At 49.3% G+C, this 20,865-nt stretch overlaps 2 protein-coding genes across 2 annotated transcripts; one reads left to right on the forward strand and one right to left on the reverse strand.

Annotated features, from left to right (window-relative positions):
- The first annotated feature begins 1,456 nt into the window (after positions 1-1,456).
- On the forward strand, positions 1,457-12,987 carry PEX6 (peroxisomal biogenesis factor 6). The gene is made up of 17 exons (XM_007936235.2): positions 1,457-2,335; positions 5,310-5,473; positions 5,958-6,041; positions 8,292-8,394; positions 8,472-8,605; positions 9,106-9,217; positions 9,605-9,813; positions 10,162-10,357; positions 10,548-10,624; positions 10,762-10,894; positions 10,976-11,181; positions 11,315-11,376; positions 11,621-11,729; positions 12,021-12,137; positions 12,306-12,383; positions 12,510-12,649; positions 12,851-12,987. The coding sequence occupies exons 1-17, from the start codon at positions 1,457-1,459 to the stop codon at positions 12,985-12,987; spliced, it is 2,940 nt and encodes a 979-aa protein (XP_007934426.1).
- A 612-nt stretch (positions 12,988-13,599) lies between these two features.
- LOC103193117 (glycine N-methyltransferase) lies at positions 13,600-16,307 on the reverse strand. The gene is made up of 6 exons (XM_007936237.2): positions 16,102-16,307; positions 14,974-15,101; positions 14,395-14,511; positions 14,074-14,216; positions 13,853-13,974; positions 13,600-13,771 (listed from the first exon to the last, which is right to left on the reverse strand). The coding sequence occupies exons 1-6, from the start codon at positions 16,305-16,307 to the stop codon at positions 13,600-13,602; spliced, it is 888 nt and encodes a 295-aa protein (XP_007934428.1).
- Between the last annotated feature and the right edge of the window lie 4,558 nt (positions 16,308-20,865).

Below are 20,865 nucleotides of genomic sequence, written 5' to 3' on the forward strand. Positions count from 1 at the left end.
GAGTCAGAGACAACTCGATGGCACTTAACAACAACAACAATACCCCAAGGAGCACTATAGTCCTGAATCCTAGAGCTTGCCTACTGCTGTATAGAGCAGATATAACCTATTGGGGCCTATCCACTCTCCTCCCACTCCTTGATTCCTCTGGGAGGAAGGAGACAGAGCCACATACAGTTTAGTACTACCAAAAAATGGGAACTTTCATCCACATGAGCCCAAGTACCTAATACATTCTTACACACTGATTTAAAGAAATGTGGCTGGGCAATTTCAGGTTTAGGACTGAAGGTACTTCCAGGAACTATAATCAGACAAAAATATTTTTTTGTTTCTTTGAGGATAGAAATCCTTTATAACATGTAAATCTAATACTCAACTCTCAGATACTTGACTTTCAAAAATATTTTCAGGAATGCATAATAGAAGATGCTCAGTTGTAAAGGAAAGGAGAGAGTTGGGCAGTAGGTAGAAGAGAATGCAAGATCCAGAGAGTAGTTTACAATCATACAATCCCATTGATTCTGACTGCAAATATGTTATTAATAATTGGAAACATGTGGCCTACCAGTGTGTGAGTGTCCTGTACACAGAGCCGTGCGGCTGGAGACAGAGATGAAATCTAAGTAACAGCACAAGTGGGAAGCAGGTTGTTGTCTGAGGTGCTTATAACTGAAGCCTCCACTCTCTTCCCTCTAGGGTAGAAACTGGAAATTGGTCTCCAGTTTTCAAGGATTGGTAGAGGGTAGCAACTGCATTTGGGGAGATGGAAGAACAACTGCTTTGTCTTCGCTCCCAGTTTGGTGGGTGTAGAACGAACAGGACAATGAACAGGGCAAGAAGTGCTGGAACGTGGGCTTTGTGTAGGATGTGTTGGAACAGGTGTGGCAGCACCAAGCAGGGCTACATGAATCACATGTAGCAATCCAGTTAGCAGCCTCTACATATCCATAAGCACCTCTAAAACAGTTTAAAATCCTACCACTCCCTCCTGCCACTTTTCCCAAAACCCGAAACCTCAGTGCCTACAGCTCCACAGAGGGAGCGGTAGATTGTTTTCTAAACATTCCATCCACAGCTCCCAGCACTGGGCTAAGCCGCTCCGGAGCACGCTGGCTGTTCAGTGGTTAGTCAATAAACCGTTCAATACATGCTAGTTGGGAGAACATTCTTCCTTACAAGATGCCTGTAAGCACCGGCTCAGAGGGCGCATGTGTAAATTCTACGCAACCGCAGTGATTACTCCCATTGAGACACCATTCTGATCTAGCCAAAGCGCAGCTCCTTCCTCTCAGAGCGTGCTCCCTGCAATCGACACCCCTCCCACTTTCTTCACGCCACCCTGCCGGAAGCGGAAACGACGCTTTATACACACACAGAGCAGGAACAGCTTGGTAGTCCCCCCTCGGTGGCTACGGAAGGCGAACGCTCTCAGCTTCCTTGGTCTCCTTTCACCATGGCGCTGGCTGTCCTGCGGGTCCTGGAGCCCTTCCCCACTGAGACTCCTTCTCTGGCGGTGCTACTCCCGCCCGGGGGCCCGTGGCCTGCGGTGGGGCTGGGGCTGGTGCTGGCCCTGAGGCCTGCAGGGGAGAGCCCCGCAGGGCCGGCGTTGCTAGTGGCGGCCCTGGAGGGGCCGGGTGCAGGGACCGAAGAGAAAGGCCTTGGGCCCCCGCAGCTGCTTGTTAGCCGAGCGCTGCTGCGACTCCTTGCGCTGGACTCTGGGGCATGGGTGCGGGCGCGGCCGGTGCGGCGGCCCCCGGCGCTAGGCTGGGCGCTGCTTGGCACCTCGCCGGGGCCCGGGCTCGGACAGCGGGTCGGGCCGCTGCTAGTGAGGCGCGGAGAGGCTTTGCCAGTCCCTGGGCCGCGGGTGCTGGAGACGCGGCCGGCTTTGCAAGGGCTGCTGGGCCCGGGTACGCGGCTGGCTGTGACGGAGCTCCGCGGGCGAGCCAGACTGGGCCTGGATACTGGAGACAGCAGCCAGCCCCCACCCCCGCCCGTAGTGTCCTCCTTCGCGGCTTTGGGTGCAGTCCGGCTACTCCGGGGAGTTCTGGGAGGGACTGGAGACTCACTGGGGGTGAGCAAGAGATGTCTCCGGGGCCTCGGCCTCTTCCAGGGCGAATGGGTGTGGGTGGCCCGGATCGGAGAGTCATCGAACGCCAAGCCGCACTTGGCCACGGTGCAGGTCCTGGAGCCTCGCTGGGATCTCTCTGAGAGGCTGGGACCCGGGTCTGGGCAGCTGGGAGAGCCCCTCGCTGATGGACTGGCTCTCGTGCCTGCCACACTAGCTTTTAATCTCGGCTGTGACCCTCTGGAAGTGGGAGAGCTCAGAATTCAGGTAGGATACAGCACCAAGGCCAGGAATGTTACTTACTCCTCATCTGCTTTTCTAGGCCTTAATTGAAAGACAATAGAATTTAGGCCTTTCATACCTTAAAATCTTGGACTTTTCACTTAATGTCTTGTAGACATATTTATTCTTTATAATCAATATAAAACTCCATAATGTGGTGGTGCATTGGAAGAGCTTTATTTTCTTTTTATTTGTGATTTAGGTGAAAGTTTTAAATTCATTTTCCATACTGGAGTTAATACACATTTTGTTGCATGACATTGACTGCAATTCCCCACAATGAAACAGTTCTCTTCCCACTTCCTCCCTGCAGTTACCTCTTCCCTGTGTCCTTCTTTCCTATGCTTTTCTGCCCCCTGAACTATCTCGCTGTGCAAATACTGCTTTTCTGTTCTCCCATAACTGATCATTTTAAGGAATGTATGTACCTAATGTAAACGTTCACTCTTATATGATATCTCTTGTTTGGCTGGAAGCCATGGGAGCGAATTCAATTCCAGACCTGAAGGGTAACTAGGGACTACATATAGTCTCTAGGGTCTCACCAGGCTCTGTCAGACCACTAATGTGGTCTTTATTTTTATGATTTTGAGTTTTGTTCCACATTGTTCTCTCTATCCAGGATCTCCTGCACTGATCCCTTTCTGAGTGGTTGATAGTTGTAGCCAGGCACCATCTAGTTCTGGTCTCACGGTCATATAGGCTGAAGGTAGTATAGTCCACTAGTCCTTTGGACTAATTGTTTCCATGTGTCTTTGGTTTTCTTCATTCTTTGCTCTGGATGAGGAGAACCGATTGTTGCATCTAGATGGCTACTTGCAAGCTTTTAAGACCCCGTTTTCTACTCACCAAAGCAGGATGTGGAACAATGTTGTTGTGTAGTATGTTATGCCAGTTGAGCTTGATGGCCCTGTGACCATAATCCTGAGCTCACATGTCCAGCAACTCGCTCCATTGGGGTGGTTGACTGTGCCTACAAAGTTATCATAACTTAACCTCTTAGTTCTATTTAGATGGATATTATTATAGCACTTACAAACACATATGTAGATATACTGTCTGCCAACTTTATATATGGTCTTGGGTATATTCCCAAATGCCTAGATATACCTGGTCATTCAACCTGTCTACCATAGATTAATGTTTGTTATCACTGATAATGCAGTATTTTATGGGTAAAAGTGTTTTATCTTTGTTATCTGTATCTCTCGTGTGCCTTTCTGTCTTCCTTTTCCTTATATGGGAAGGGCTTTCATCTATTCAGGTGAAAAGTGAGATTCACAATCAAATTGCCAGGTGTGAATGTTAATCTTCTACTCAAATTGCTACAATGTACCCAATATTAATAACCCCTGGTGGCACAGCGGTTAAGCACTTGGCTGCTTAACCAAAAAGTTGGCAGTTCAGACTCACTCAGCAGCTCCTTGGAAAAAAGACCTGGCAATTTGCTCCCATAAAGATGACAACTTAGAAAACCCTATGGGGCAGTTATGCTCTGTCACATGGAGTAGCTGTGAGTCAGAATTGACTCTATGCCACCCATTAACAACCATCCAGTCTAGTCGAATCCAACTCACAGCGGCCCCTCCTTGGGTTTCCAAGGTGGTAGGTATCTCTATGGAAGTAGATTGCCCAATGTTCCTTTCAAGGAGCAGCTGGTGGGTTTGAACCTCCAGTCTTCTGGTTAGCAGTCAAATGCCTTAGGTGCTACACCACCAGAGCTTCTAGTAGTATGCTGAGTCTAGTACAGAAGATGGTAAGATGAGATGATTTGCTTGTGTTTCTCCTTGGCTTCAAATTCCTTCCTATTCTTCTAGCATAATCTGTTAAAATCGTAACATCCTTTCTTCAAGGCCCATCTAAAATTTATGTCACCTTCTTCACAAAGCCTTTCATAATCTCCTCACCACAACATTTATATGGTTTCTTCTTCTATGGCATTTTGTACCTTAGGGCATTTATTTTATTCTGCCTTGTTATATAATCTGGCTAATCCCCCCCCATTATATATTGTAAATTCCTTGGATCAAAAAAAAAAAAGGGGGTTATTATCTTTGGTGCCTGGTATTTAATGTTTAATACAGAAAAGATAAATTTTTGGTTTCTGCCTTTAAGGAGCTTACTTTAAGAAGATAATTGTATCTGCAGCAACAAATTTAGTCTAATGCAGTGAAATAACTTAGTCAAATTTAGTCTAATGTAGACCCATATGTCTGGTTTAGACCTGCACTGTCCATATGGCAGCCACTAGCCCCTTTGTGGCTACAGAAATTTAAATTAATTAAAACTAAATAAAATTTAAAATTCACTTCTTTGGTTGTTCCAGTCACATTCCAAGTGCTCAATACCCACATGAAGATACATAACATTCACATCATTGCAGCAAGTTCTGTTGGACAATGGTGGTATGGCAGACTAATGATGTGGGATGTCGGGAAGAGATGTAAGATGTACATGAGGAGGAGTGGATGTGAGTTACCTTCTGAGCAGTGGAAAAACTTCTGGAGTACTCAGACTGGAGGTCATTCTGCTAAACCAACCCATTGAGCTTCAGTAAAATCATGTCCTTCCCATAACCTGAATTCAGATAATGTCTACTTAATATCAATTCCAGTGGCTTCCTGGTGTCACTCAAAAGCCTTGTGGCAATTAAATGTTTCTACTAATTCACTGGCTCGGGCCAACTTAAAGGTACTCACAGAAGGCTTATCTTTACTGGGGAACTTTTCAGAGCCAGAAATTTGGCTCTGAAACTTTTCAAAGCCAAATGAGGTGACATCTCTTCCTGATGCTCATTGGAGGGAAGGTATCTGTTTGAGAGGAAAGCAATCCAGGGATATATATGTGTTCAACTCTTGCTACCTCAGAGTTATGATTATATGAAGGTGAGAGGATACAAGTAGATACATTGCTGACGATTTGGGAAAAGGTTATAAGGCAGTGGTTGTTTCTCTACTAGAGATACTTGGACAGCTCCAGTGCTTCTGAAGACAGAGGAAGCTGCTCAGTGCTTCCTGGGCCTCCGTTTGCCAGAGAGTTACACATTGAAATCGTGTCATCTCCCCACTACAGCACTAATGGAAATTATGACCACATTCTTTATCGGCACTTTCAGATACCCAGGTTAGCAGCCTACCCCTTTTAGAAGGATGGTGTCCCACCCTCATCACTCTCCTATCCCACGCCTTAGATCCAAGTACCGCAGAACTTCTGATGAAAAGAAGCCACATTTTAGGAAATACTGTGGGTAGGAGCCTCTTCCTGTGTCAGGCAGATAATAGAAATCTGGACCATGAGGTGAAATTGGACATTCTAAACTGAGAAACCTCCTGGATCTGTGTGGATCCTAAAATAGCCAGGATTCTTCTCTGCCCCTCTTCGCCAGATCAGATTCTGGTCTCTCTCTGATCCCCCTTTCTGGCCTCTTCACTATTTCCTCCAGTTCATTCTAGGTCTGACTTGTTCTCTGCAGTACTGCTCTGGATTTCTGGGTGGGCAGGAGGCTCCTAAGAAGTAGTCTGCATGGGGGGCTGGGCGTGGAGGGATTGTGCCAGGCACATGCTCGTGATGGCTGGTGGGAGCTGACATGGCTGCTGCTGTGTTGCAGGGTAGTCCAGGAAGGGGATGTTCTGTGTGTGCCAACAATTGGGCAAGTAGAGATCCTGGAAGGAAGCCCAGAGAAACTGCCCAGGTATGCAGCTGCCTCCTCTCCTACCACTGGGGTCCTTAACCTGGGTGCAGGAGTTCTGCACCTCCCCCAAATTGTATATAATAATCTTAAGCATAAGAGCTTGTTTTGTTGTTACATACGTTTTTCTGGAGAGAAGGTCCATACCTTCTTTAGATTCTCAAACAAGTATGTGACTAAAAAGAGGGTGAAGAACCACACTGCTGACTTTGGGAAGTGTTTATCCACAAGTTGATTGTTGTATGGTGTGCCTAGGTAAAGGAAAGCATAAAGAATAATTTAATGACCTAGATCAAGATGTGACTCTTTCCTTCCGGTTCTCAACCACAGTTTTTGGGCCAGGGCTCAGATGTTTCTCCCATATACTCAACGTAAGGAGACCTGGGTTCAGAATTCTGTAATTGATGGAGTGAACACATGCTGCTTCCCAGTCCTGTTTTCCAAAAGATAGCACAGAGATTGCTGTTGCCCTTGAAAAGCCGCCTCTTTTTCCTAATCCTCAGCAGAAAATGGGAAATAGGGGATAACTGAGACAGGAACCCAAAACAAGGTCAGCTGTTTACTCTGACCACAAAGGTTCCATAAATCCCGGTGAAGCAAAGAATTAAGAGGCTGCTTTGGCCTTGTGCGAAGGGGGAAAATGTGATCCTATATCATAACCAGTCCCTCTCTTCCAGACTTACTTCCCGTAGCGATTTACTAAGAGGACACAACTGATAGGCACTAACTCAGCTTTCTGTTGTTGTTGTTATGTGCCATCAAGTCAAAACTCAGCTTTCTAGGAGGTCTCAAATGAAGTGGGATCAGCCTGCAGGAGCTTGGGCCTTAGCCCAAGATTCTTGCACAGGGCTTCCAGGGCTTGCATCACTCACTCTGATTCAAGCTGTTGGCCTGATTGGGATTCTAGGTTGTAGACACACCCACCTTTTATTTATAATAAATGTTACAATACTTATAACAGTAGGATCTGTTTTTCCTTATTCTAGTTTTTACTCTTATCTCTGCCAATGGTAACAGCTACGAGTTTTACAATAATAACCTGGTGCGCCTCCCCCTCCACCTTGGGTCACTGCCGCCCACCTTTGCTGCCAGAGGAGCAGCTTTGAAACTATGGGACAGTGTGGGCAAAGGAGCTTGAAGAGGCCCAGGTTATAATCTGGCTCTGTCATTGCCTTGCAGCTTGAGGACTAAAGAGGGTAGCAGTTCATCATTTCTCTATCTGGAAATTTGGGCTAGTAGCTTCAACCTGCTACCCACCCTCTCCCCAGGTAGTAAGTTGAATACACAGCTTCCTATGATGTTAGTGAGTGCACAGCCCTGGCTATGCATCACAGTCCCAGAGAGAGCTTCAAAAAATACAGACACCTGAGCCCTACCCGGTCCTGGTGAGGCAGGTCTATGGGGTCTTTATATTTTCCCAAGGAGGGAGAAAGGTTTCTTTGTTAAAATTGAGGTATAATCCATATACCATGAAATTCACCCTTTAAAAGTGTACAGTTCGGTGGGTTTTAGTAATTCACAGTGTTGTACAACCACACCACCATCTAATACCAGAACATTTTCATCACCCTAGAAAGAAACTCTGTACCCATCAGCCGCTACTCCCTATTTCCCCCATCCACCTCATCTTCCCATAGTCCCTGGCAACCAACCACTAATCTATTTTCTGTCTATGGTTTTGCCTCTACTAGATATTTCATATAAATAAATCCTACAGTATAAGAGAAATTTTTTTTTTTTTTTTTTTACAGCTTCACAGTAATACTAGTGTACAGCCCGGATAGAGAAACATCAATCACTAGCTGTCATTAAGGAATCTGCCTGTAATTTAGAATCTATGGATTATCAAGTAAAAGTCAGGGAACTCCTCTTCCTGAGGTTTTAGGGACCTTGGTAGATATGTGATTGAGGGAGAGATTCTTCTGCGGCCAGTGGAAATGATCAATTGATACATTACTTAGTGCAGCAGTGGCTTTTCCCATGAGAGCCAGGGAGTGACCATTTGTCTGGAAACCCCCCCCACACACACACACACAACAAATTCTGATGATACCCATGGAGGATGCAGAGGGCCAAGCATAGCCCCTGCCCTCAACATGTGTATGATCCAGCCATTTCTTGGGGGCATTTATTTGTGGTGCTCTTGAGTTTGTCCTCAAAATAGGACCTCTATGATTCAAAACAGCTAACTTATCCTCAGGAAGGGGGTATGTGGGCCCTGGACATGGGATTCATTGGGCCTCTTTCCTGTAGGTGGCGGGATATGTTTTTTAAGGTGAAGAAAACAGTTGGAGAAGCCCCAGAAGAGCCAGCCAGTGCCTACTTGGCTGACACTACCCATACCTCCTTGTACATGGTGAGGCCCTGGGGATAGGAATAAACCTGGAGAAAGGGTAGAAGCATCAACTGAAAGCTTCCTCCCACCTTTCACAGGTGGGTGTTACCCTGAGCCCTGTTCCAGGGATGCCTTCACAGGAACATACTCTCTGGAGCAGCTTGTCACCCCCAGGCCTGGAGGCCTTGGTGTGTGAGCTCTGTGCGGCACTGAAGCCTCGCCTCCAGCCAGGGTGAGTGAGGCTGCAGCCCCAGGATAAGGAAAGTCTCACTCAATGTCTCTGGAGGTACAACCACAGACCAGATAGTAGTTCCCAGTGCTCCTGGCCAGAGTGGGATAGGGAGGCCCCCCGCAAACCAGAATGCCCAAACCACCAATCCATGACTTTTCTGTCAACAAATTCTCAGGCTCTCCAAATCATTGGCTCAAGGGTAGGTACAGACTCTCCCCCTAATTCCTCTTAGTACAGTGGAGACCAGACCTAATAGTCAAGGCTTCCCTGAAAGCACAAGGGGACTAGGCCCTGGCTGCTGGGTATGTTCCAAGGCCCCTGCCGGAGCTCCATAGGTAGTGTGGGAATACAGCCTCACCACACAGAAACAATCCTGGTGGGACAGGGTGTGCCTCGGGAGTGAGAAACCATGAGTCTGCTTCTGAATCCAGGGGTCCTTGTGTTACTGGGGATGCTGAAGTTTGGGCTGGTGGAGGAGACAAGTGTTTCTCTGGTTACAGGGGTGCCCTGCTGGCAGGAACTAGCAGTGTTCTTCTACGGGGCCCCCCAGGCAGTGGGAAAACCACAGCAGTTGCTGCTGCCTGCAACCGCCTCGGACTCCACTTAGTGAAGGTGGGTGCACCTGGAGAGTGGAGCCAAGTACTTCCCCTCTCAGATGTAGTCTGACTGTATCTCTCTCTTGACCTACTAGCAGGACAATAACACCTCAGCCGAGTGGGTCAGACATGTTCCCATGATGCTCAGCTACTGAGAGGTGCTTTAAAGAGGGAGGGGGTTTCAAAAATTTAGGTGACAGTTTAGGCATCCAGGGAATAGCACTAGGGAATGGGTAAGGGAGAGGTGGGACTTGGCCAGAGTTACATTCTCCCTTAATCCTTGCCACCACACCCCCCCCCCAAAAAAAAACGGCCTGCACTTCTGACTCAATTCTCAATCCCCACCCCAGTCACGCCTGCCCCTTGTTCACATGCTCACAGGCCCATCGGGCTCCCCTCCCAGGTGCCCTGCTCCAGCCTCTGTGCAGACAGCAGCGGGGCTGTGGAGACCAAACTGCAGGCCACCTTCTCCCGGGCCCGACGCTGTCGACCCGCAGTCCTGCTGCTGACAGCTGTGGACCTTCTGGGCTGGGACCGTGAGGAGCTGGGTGAGGACACCCGTGTGGTGGCCACACTGCGTCACCTCCTCCTTGATGAGGACCCTCTCACCAGGTATTTATACAGAGCTGGGCCTGTTAGCAGGGCGAAACCCAGCTCTCCTCTTCAGCCTTTCAGCCCTCTAGCAGCCCTGAGCTGAAAGCCTTAGGGTTTCCAGAGGGAGGAGGAGGTGGTGGTCCCACTCTTGAGAACACTAGCTTGAAGAAAAACCTCAGTGAGCCCCTCATGTGAGGGGAAAGACAGGTTCCTTTCTCAAGGTATTCCCACAGATCCTTATCCGAGAACCTTTGGGGTGCTCAGCTCTGTCCCATCCCGGCACCCACCTCCCCTCCCCTGCCTTCTGTATCAGTCTCAGGAGCTCAGCCACGGTCTCACCTTCAGTGCCCACTTCCTTCTGTGCAGCTGTCCTCCCCTGATGGTTGTGGCCACCACGAGCCGGGCCCGGGACCTGCCTGCCGATGTACAGACAGCATTCCCTCATGAGCTCGAGGTGCCGGCACTGTCAGAGGGGCAGCGGCTCAGCATCCTGCAGGCTCTCACTGCCCACCTCCCCCTGGGCCAAGAGGTGAACCTGGTCCAGCTGGCACGGCGGTGTGCTGTGAGTACCAGCCAGGGTGCTGGGCCTTCCTCTACTCTGTCCCAGGAACTTGGTCCGGCTGCCCTGCAAGTGAATACCCCACTGCATCTGCAATGGGCCTCTGCTGCTGGTGGGGGGACCACCTTCCACATCCCCCAAGGGTTTCAACCTGCTGTACCCTGCTCATCTATCCTTTCCTCTGGTTCCCTAGGGCTTTGTGGTGGGGGATCTGTATGCCCTTCTGACCCATAGCAGCCGTGCAGCCTGTGCCCGGATCAAGAACTCAGGGTGAGGAAACGGGCACAGGAAGGGGAAAGAGGCAAGAAGAAATATGAGCTGGGGGCTGGTGAGGAACAGGCCGCTGGCAGGGAGGAGGCCTTAAGTGAAGTCTCTTAGAGGCCTCCCGCCTGTGCTTCTCTCTGCAGTTCGGCAGGCAGCTGGAGCGAGGAGGATGAGGGGGAGCTGTGTGCAGCTGGCTTCCCCCTCCTGGCAGAGGACTTTGGGCAGGCCCTGGAGCAGCTGCAGGCAGCGCATTCCCAAGCCGTTGGAGCCCCCAAGGTAGAGACTCCAGCTCCTTGGAGGTGGGGCAGGAGCTCCCTACACCAGAATTTCCCCAACCACACACCCTCTGTCTCCTAGATCCCCTCCGTGTCCTGGCAGGATGTGGGCGGGCTGCAGGAGGTGAAAAAGGAGATTCTGGAAACGATCCAGCTCCCTCTGGAGCACCCCGAATTGCTAAGCTTGGGCCTTAGGCGCTCGGGCCTCCTGCTCCATGGGCCCCCTGGCACTGGCAAGACCCTCCTGGCCAAGGCTGTAGCCACTGAGTGCAGCCTTACCTTCCTCAGGTGGCCAGGGGCCTGGAAGAGATGGTGGGTGGTTAGGGGCTGCAGCAGGCTGCAGAGATGCACTGAGAAAGGTGACTGTGTGTGTGTGTGTGCATCTGGCGAGTCTCACTTCTCATCTCTCGCCTCCTCTCAGCGTGAAAGGACCAGAGCTCATCAACATGTACGTGGGCCAGAGTGAAGAGAATGTTCGGGAAGGTGAGCAAGCAGGGAGGGGCAGGGGTTCCTGACCTTCTCAAGCCCTGGTAGTCCCTGGGTTGCCTCCCCCACCCCATGGTTGTTTCTGGTATTCCTTTCCACAAGCCAGGTTCCTACCCAGAGAGGTCTAGTGCCAGGAGTGTTGGTGATGAATGGTCAAACCTTGGTTTCCTTTCCACCTCTGCCCTGGCTTCAAACCACTCCCTGAACTTCCCCCTCCCACGAACCCTTTCTCTCCCGCCAGTGTTTGCTAGGGCCAGGGCCGCGGCTCCATGCATTATCTTTTTTGATGAACTGGACTCCTTGGCCCCAAGCCGGGGGCGAAGTGGAGACTCTGGAGGAGTGATGGACAGGTGGGGCTGGGCAGGAGGAGTATGGGGTCTAGGATGGGAGGGATGAGAGGCATGTCACAGCCCACTCTAGATCACGGCCCAGAGATAGAAGTTCTTGCCCTTTCAGTTCTTAGATAGTACAGTGGAGGCAGGGGTGGGACATTGGGGAGAATGGGAGCCTGCATAGAGGGATACACAGAGCATGACTGAATAGAAAGCCCTGTTGAGAAGTGTGGCAAGGAGAGGCACACAGGCAGAGATAGGGCTGAGGATGGACCTGGGACTCTCCAGCCTTCTCTTCATCCTTTCCAGGGTGGTGTCTCAGCTCCTGGCTGAATTGGATGGGCTTCACAGCACTCAGGATGTGTTTGTGATTGGAGCTACCAACAGGCCAGACCTCCTGGACCCTGCTCTGCTGCGGCCTGGCAGGTGGCCACCTCATACCTCTCACCTCCACCAGGCCAATCCCATTTGAGTCTATCCCTCAACCCCCATTCTGTGCCTTCTCTACCCCTCATGGCTGGGATCCCTGGTGCTGATGCCAGCAAGCCTCCTTGGAGAGGAAGAACTTGACCTTCCCTGTATATCTCCCTAAAGATTTGACAAGCTGGTGTTTGTGGGGGTGAGCGAGGACCGGGCCTCCCAGCTGCGGGTTCTGAGTGCCATCACACGCAAGTATGCCTTGTCAAAGGAAGAATCCCGAAGGGCTTGGGCCTTGGGGTGGACCAGCTGGTCAGCAAGGGCTTTTGAGGGTGTAGGTGCTGCCAGTTACAGTGGTTTCTTTCCTGGCTCCCCCCACAGATTCAAGCTGGAGCCCTCTGTGAGCCTGGTGGATGTGCTGGATCGCTGCCCTCCCCAGCTGACAGGCGCTGACCTCTATTCCCTCTGCTCTGACGCCATGACAACTGCCCTCAAACGCAGGGTTCGGGACCTGGAGGAAGGTGAGCCACTCAGCAGCCCCAGAAGTCAAAAAGCTGGTGCAGGGCAAGGTCTGGTTCTGGATTTAATTGGAGGGACTATTGAAATCCAGAGGACTCTGGACAGGAAAGTGCCTCCCCCAGGACTCTCCCTGCCTGGGCGTAGACCACAGCCTCTAGTCCTCAGCTATTCCCTGGCCTTGACTTGCTCTTGTCACTTCCCAGGGTTGGAGCCAGGGAGCCCAGCCCTGCTGCTCACCATGGAGGATCTGATGCAGGCCGCCACAAGGCTGCAGCCCTCTATCAGTGAGCAGGAACTGCTTCGGTACAAGCGCATCCAGCGCAAGTTTGCCGCCTGCTAGGAGCCTCCTGCAGCCTGGAATCCCACCCACAATGGCTAAAGGTGCCTCAGTATCCCAACAGAGACCTAAGAGGAAGGAAGGGGCTCTTCCTGCAGCTGCTGCCCATCCACCTGAAAGCTGCCTACTTCCAGGAGATACCCCTAGGGACAGAGTGGTGTGTAATGTCCTAGCTCTCTTGAGCCAGAGCTCAAGAGACATGCCCTGTCTACCTATCCCTGCTCCCAGGCCAGCTCCAAGACTAGGTTCATCTGTTCAGAAGGAGGGGCCAGGGCCTCTGGTTACAGGAATTGGCCCCATCTGTGGCTGAAAATAAAGTGTATGCTGCCCTCTGCTGGTTTTATTTGATGAAAGATTGACAAGGCCCAGAGCCAAGTGGTGGGGTACCACAGGAGCCTGATCTTTCTGACATAAACACAAGGAATTACAGAACTGAAAAAGGCACAGACTCTATTGTTGGCCCTTCTATTTGCCTGAACCCAAATCCCTGCTCCTTATTCCTACCTCCAGTTGACCCCCCATAGCCACACACCCCCGTATCTGCACTGCTGGTGGTGCCTACATCCCCAGGTAGCCTGGCAGTGCAGGGGCTGAGTGTGGAAGCTGTGGCTGCATTCAGTCTGTCCTCTTGAGCACGTGGATGAAGTAGCAGGGAATGTAGGCCTGGCTGGGCTTGTAAGGCTTGAAGTCACCCAGAACGCTGTGCTGGCACTTGCCCCCGAAGGCTGCTCGGAGCAACTCTGTGAAGGATGCCAGGCAGTGCGGATAGTAGGAGAGCCGGAACTTACTGCAATAGAGCCCCAGGAGACCATGAGGGCGAGTGGCCCAGCTCCCTTCCCTCTCTGCCCCTGCCTAGCCATGTGGGTACCTCATGCCAGGAGAACCATCCTGGCCAGCCCCCGGCACCTGCACCGTGTAGTCCAGGGTCACCATGTGGGGTTTGTTGTTCACTGTCAGCACCGACGTTGTGATGTTCTTGGTCAGGTCACTCTGCAGGTCATAGCGCAGGCAGCATTAACTTTTGCGACCCACTGTGGGGCCCTTGGCCCCATCTCCCACTTTAAGCCTTCCTCCCTCAGTGAGCCCCACCTTATAGTAGATGTTCTTCCCTGGTGGTGCACAGCCTGTGCTGAGGATGTGGTCATAGTTTCTGTGGTCGATGACTAGCAGGCCCCCAGACCGCACCATGCTCGCAATGTTCTTCAGTGCCAGCCGGTGCTCGCTCTGGTCCCCTGAGCTCCAAGCAGGGGCAGAGACTCCGTCTGCTCAGGACTCTCCAGCACCTGTCTCCTGCCCATTTCTCCCCTCCCCAGAGGTGCCGGTGCCAAGGCAGAAAGGAGCAAAGCAAAGAGTCTATAGAAAGGTATAGCTCAGGGCAAGGGCCATGCGCAAGGCCACATCCTCTCTCACCTTTGCAGTCTGGCAAGTGGGCAAAACTGTTTCCAAGGCAAATGACAGCATCGTAGCCACCTCCTGGTGGCTGGGGCACATCTTTGTCTAGAGTCATCCAGTTAGCTTCTTCGATAACTGGAAGCCAAAAACGTGAAGAAGGGTCAGGGTAACAGTTCACGTGGTACCCTTAGGACCTGCCTTCGTCAAGTGCAGTCCTGCCTCAGTTTCCCCTTTAGAATAGGGACTCTCCATTCTACTGGGGGAGGAGATCATTATGGACGTGGAGGATGAAGAGGGAAGAGGGGTCAGGAAGGAAGAGGCCATAGTTGGAAAGTAGGACTCTGCTTATGCATTTTGATTTGTGGAGGGAGGGACAGGACACTATAAACATAGTTAAAGAAGCTCTTCACACCTCATCATCCCTTTGGTAGTGCCTAAGCCTCCCTTATCAGGGAAATGACAGTAATATTTCCTCTGATCTTACTGTCCTCATGGGGGAGGGAGGAAAACACCCGCCCAATATTGAAAGGAGCTCAGGGCAGAGAGAACAATGTCCCTGGTGGCTGGGCTGGGGAGGGTTTGGCTGGCCTGGCATACCCCACTTGTCGAAGGCAGGCTCATGGCGCCGGTTCCAGCGCTCTTTAAGTGCATACTTCAGCATCTTGTCACTGGCATCCACGCTGGTCACACTGAAGCCCTCTTCCACCAGCATGATGGAGTCCACCCTGGTGGGGCCAGGGATGAGAGGCAAAGAAGGGTAGTCAGGGGGCCTGGCAGAGCAAGGACAACTTTGTGCCTCCTTAACTCGTCAGAGTCCATTTCTCTGCTTACTCTTCCTGGGCCTTCTCTGCTGACTTCAGATGACCTCCCAAATCTGCTTATAACCAGGTAGCAACTTTTTTTTTTTTTTTTCCAGTAACACTTACTCGGATCCAACCAACTGCCATCCAGTAGATTCTGACTCATAGTGACCCCTACTGAGTTTCCAAGGCTATAAATCTTTACAGAAGGAAATTGCCTCATTTTCCATCCATTAAGCAGCTAGTAAGGTTTGAACCACCGACCTTGTGGTTAGCAGTCTTACTCACTATGCCACCAGAATGTGCAACCCTGAAAGGTAGATGCTGGTGTCCCCATTTTAGAGATGGGCAAACTGAGGCTTGGGAAAATTAAGTAATTTGTGCACAGAAGGCAGCATAGTATGTGCCGGACCGATAACCTACCTCAGTCATACCTATTGCCTCTCGTCTACGTGGTGGACCTATACTTCTCTGAGATTTAATGTGCCCAAATGCAAATGAGAATGTCACTACTTATCTCATGCTGTTTTGTGAGATTTTTAAATTGATGTGTCAAAAGCTCCGGCCACAGCCCTTGGAACAGGCCAACGTTGAACAAATGTTAACTATTAACATTGCCCAAGGCCAATCAACACGCTAAGAACGCCAGAGCCTGGATTGAACTTGAGTGGCCGGTGGGTCGGGGCTTTACCACCGCTGCGCACCCCCACCCACGGACGCCCCCTCGTCTAGCCCCTACGCCGTCCGCCTCGCTTGTGCCCTCGTCATGCCGGTTCTGCCCGGACAGGCACCCGTCCGGCCCTGGCAGTCGGCCTCCGAGTGGTTCCGGGCGGGCGGAGGAGCTGCCCCAACGTGCCCGGCCGTGGTCTCGCGGCCCCGCGGCCCCGCAGGTCCCTCCCGTCCGCCACCAGAACGCCGGGCTTACCCGGTGCCGCAGGCCACGTCGAGCACCCGCTGGCAGCCGTGCTCGCGCAGCAGTCCGAGCAGCCAGGCCTTGTATTCGGCTGTGCGGCTGCGGGTGTCCCCGATGTAGAGCTGCCACACACGCGCCGCCTCCCCGTCCGCGTACTGGTCAGGGAGCCCCTCGGCCGCCACCCCCAAGGAGCGGGTCCGGTACACGCTGTCCACCATCCTGCGCCGCGCGGAGCGCCGCGGCCACCTGCACTTATAGCTCCACCGCCGCGCGGGCCTGCGGGCCCACCCGCCAATGGCAGGTGAGCGCGGGGACACGCCCCTGCTCGGCTCCAGGCCGGGTTCGGTGTGGTGTCCTACCGCGGAAGGGCGCCGCCTCGAATCCTGGACGACTCGGCCCTTCTCTCCTGGTTGAGGACCCAGCCTTCTGCGCACGCCTACGGCAGGAGAGGCCCCTCCGGCAGTCCCAGTCCTCTGCCCACTTCACCGGGAGGACAGGGAAGGGTCCAGGAGAGGAAGTGAGGTTGCCCACTCAACCTGCACTCAATCTGGAGAGAGAGGGAGGGAAACTTCCAACTTCAAAATCCACAGAGCTGAGAGCCCAGGTGGACAGGAGGCGGCCGTCCCCAGCGAAGGAAGGTATTAGCATGTGTAAGAAAGAGATGTTCAGCCAAAGGGGGTTTAGGAAAGGGAGAAAATGGGGAGTCTCCGGATAATGCTGGTCTGTCTATCCAAGTCCAGGAGCAGAGCGTCCTAGCCCAAGGAATCCTCCCGCCCTCTTGGAGGTAGATGCGTGGTTGGTGTAGGTGATGCTTCAGGCTTTTCCCTGAAGGTGGAGTCTGGTACCTTCCTCCCTATTCCTCTTGCAACAGTCACTCTTATAAAGACAATCGGCTTTTCCTGGAGGTGCCCACAGGGACAGAAGTGCGGAGTCAGGGGTTGGAGTGCTTGGTGCCCTTACTATTTTATTGCTCATTGCCTCTTCATATTTTGGTGGTTTGGTTTGGTTTGCTTACCGTAAGTCCACCCTTGCTCTCCAGAGCAGCAGGCTTTTAAGGCTCCTCTTTGGATGACAAGATCTTGTACTGAGGTGGATTCCCAAGGACGATGGGGAATCCCAGCAAAGCCTGAGACATGGAGAACAGACTTTCCCACCTGTCTTTGTTCTTCTGGCTTCAGAATGAGTGAGGTATGGAATTTAGAACAAAGGAGGCTGGCTTCTCCTTAGTGTCTATAGAATCTCAGAGCTGGATGAAGCCCAAGATTCAGGTAATAATTATTCTTAACTTTCTATTTTTACCTTGTGGACTGCCTCAAATGAATCTGTCTGTCCATGCTCAAGTAAATAGAAGCCTTGTGCTCACACTGACCCAACAGACCCCAAAAGTCTTTGGCAACAGTCTTAGAAAGGCACTGTAGTGAGTTGCACTTTTTTTTTTTAAAATGTTGTGTTAAATATTGTTGTTGTGATGTGTCCTCGATAGACAGGCATATAGGTTGAACATTTACATCAGGTAGATACACTGTTTATATATAACAATCAATCATGTGAGAACAGAAGGGTAGTATTCTCACAGGGAATACTCAGGGGGCGGTAATGCATAGGAAAGAAGGACACAGGGAAGAAGTAACTACAGGGAGGAAGTGAGAAGAGAGCTGTTACATTATGGGGAATTGCAGTCAACGTCATGAAACAAAACGTGTATGAATTGCTATATGGACAATGAATCTGCTCTGGAAACTTTCACTCAAATCACAATAAAAATTAAAAAGACAAAAATAAATGTCATGTTAAAAGAATTATCCTCTCAGTTGTGGGCAGCTTCTGTGTGCTGTGCCCTCCCATCAAAAAGCAGGTGAAGTGCATGGAGGGATGGACCCAGGGAAGAGGTAACTATTGGGAGGAAGTGGGAGGGAAGCTCTTGCATTGGAGTAAATTGTAGTCAATGTCATGAGACAAAGTGTATGTGAACTGCTGTATGAGAAGTGATTTTCACCCAAATCACAATTTAAAAAAATAAATAAGCAGGTGAAGTTGGCTTTTTTTTTTCCTTTTCTTTTTTAAATATGAGGTTTCTCCAAGAAGTGCTTTCCTTGAGTAGGAAATTTCATTCTTTACTTAAAATGGACTTGATATTTATTTTGCCCCAAATCAGGAGGAACACAATTGATTATTTGGCTGTAATTTTGATGACTTGAGCATTAAAATCTGTCAAGTAACAGTTTTGTCATATTAGAAGAAATGAAATTTTAAGGAAAAACAGACCTAAAAAATTTATATATATATATATACACACACACACACGTGTGTGTGTGTGTGTAAATTTTATCACAATGGAGTTCTGAAAATGCACTTGGAAAGACATGAAGAATGATGTTAAATTGAAATAAGAACCAAAATGATAAAGGAAATAATTTCATCACTGTCTGCACAGGGATTGGCTAAATATAAAATATTTGAAAAGCTAAGTAGCCTAGGGCAATTTATTACTGTTTTTCTCCTACTATCGTCTTCTTTTCCGTTTGCATTTGTCTGGGAAAGGAATTCTAAAGTAGGTAGGAGAGTTACTCTTTTAACTCTCCATTGCATTTGAGGTAAACCTGGGATTTTCTCAAGGCTCAAATACTGTCAGGACATGTCCCCTTTACAGTGACCAAGGTCATCTCATAAACAGCTTGTAAGGTTTACCAGACTCTTTGGGTCTCAATATTTAAAGGCAAGTATTCCTGTGACTTTGGCATTTGTGACCTTTCTCCCTTTCATCTCCTGATATTTATATAAATACTGACGTCTGGGAGAAGAGCATTCTTTGTAAATTTAGACATCTCTGTTTACCCTTGTATTTGGGAATTGCCATTCAAAGATCCTACTTAGAAACTCTGATAATACTACCAACCAATCGACACTGGGTTGATTCCAACGTGGCAACCCCATGTGCGTCAGAGTAGAACTGTATTCCACAGGGTTTTGGTAAAACTAGCTCCAAAAAAATTGTTTTTTATTTTTTATTTGTTGGTTTATTTCATCTAGGGAGATTGTCCATGTCTATAAACCATTTCAGGAGCTCTGGTGGCATTTGACTGCTAATCAGAAGGCTGGCGCTTCAAACCCACCAGCCATTCCTCGGAAGGAAGGTTGGGCAATATTCAAAGTGTAATACGCTTTTGTGATTGGTCTGCGGCCTCAAAGGCTAAAGGCCACACATTCTCCACACTGATAAAGAACTTGATTTAAATATTTGGTTTTTATTTAAATATTGATGCCTAACACTTTGAGAAACATAAATCTTTACCTACAGAGCCATGATTTTTTTAAAAAAATAATATACAAAGAGCACCTACCGTAAAAGCATATTAATTAACCAATCACCTTCTTTACATGGTTTACCTTAACCCCAAAGCCGGAAGCTCACTTCTGTCATAGTTCACAGCTGTTCCAGAAGCCACATGACACAACTTGCAAAGCTGCTCAAAGACATACTAGCTCCTTTCTAAGGCTCTGCTTCAGTGAGAAGTTTCTCAAAAAGGCATGCTTGGAGCACCAGTATTTAACATGGATAAGCCATCTAAAGTATTCAAAACATAGAGCCCTCCACAGTCCTTACTCCAAACATTTATCCTCCCTATTGTATACTTATAAAAGCAAGGTTAGATTTTGAACAGCCTTCAAAACAGTGGCATGGAAAGAAGTGGAAAACACATCCTCTAATATTCTTCCCAAAAAATAAGTTTTATTATGAGCTCCCTGAGACATTTGGACATTCATTTTTTCGGGATCCAATTAAGACTGGATTTGGTATTTAGGATGCACAGAAAAAGTCTATAGGAGTTTTAGTGGCACAGTGGTTAAGGCATTCAGCTGCTAACCAAAAGGTTGGCAGTTCAAACCCACCAGTTGCTCTGTGAGAGAATGATGAAGGCACTCTGCTTCTGTAGAGATTAGCAGCCTTGGAAACCCTATGGGGTAGTTCTACTGTATCCTCTAGAGTCACAAGGAGTTGGAATCAAATCGATGGCAGTGGGTTGGGTTTGGTTTTAGAAAAAGTGTAAGTACATTATTATACAGAATTATTATACAAAGCAACACCTCAAGTAATCAAGTGTTCTTCATCTCATTCTCATGTGAAATGCACAATGGTTTAACTGGAATATATTCAGACTGTAAAATGTATGTATATATATTGCTGTTGTTGTTAAGTGCCGTCGAGTCGGCCCTGACTCATAGCAGCCCCTCCTTGGGTTTCCGAGGCAGTATCACTACGGAAGTAGATTGTCCAACACTCCTTCCGAGGAGTGGCTGGTGTGTGTATATATATATATATATATATATGTTTGAAGAAATCCCTTTAATTTTAATCTGAAAAACAAATCATTAATAATTAACCATGATCAGATGCTCTTCAAGTGAATTTTAACTATAGTGAATTTTTAATACCTATTTTCACATTTTGGTTTTAGAATATGGATTCCTTTTGTAATCAGGTCACATCACAACTAAGTTAAATAAAAGTGATCTGAACAGTGACTACAATAGCTAAGAGTTGTGCAGTACCTACCAGGTGCCAAGACTATGTTCTGGCTTTTCATCTATTGGTTATTAGCAATTTGTGTAATAACCTTGTAAGACATATAAGCATCATTATCCCACTTTACAAATACAAACGTGTGGCTCAGAGATGGACATAACTTCCCAAGGTCACATAGATAACTGGAGAAGGAGCCGTGCCTGGCTTAGGAGACCCACTTTGGGGCTATGTGGTGGCAGCCCTTGTGAGCG

Source organism: Orycteropus afer, unplaced genomic scaffold, assembly GCF_000298275.1.
Source record: "Orycteropus afer afer isolate SDZICR_OR568_19922 unplaced genomic scaffold, OryAfe1.0 scaffold00034, whole genome shotgun sequence".
In the NCBI taxonomy this organism is placed as follows: Eukaryota; Metazoa; Chordata; class Mammalia; order Tubulidentata; family Orycteropodidae; genus Orycteropus; species Orycteropus afer.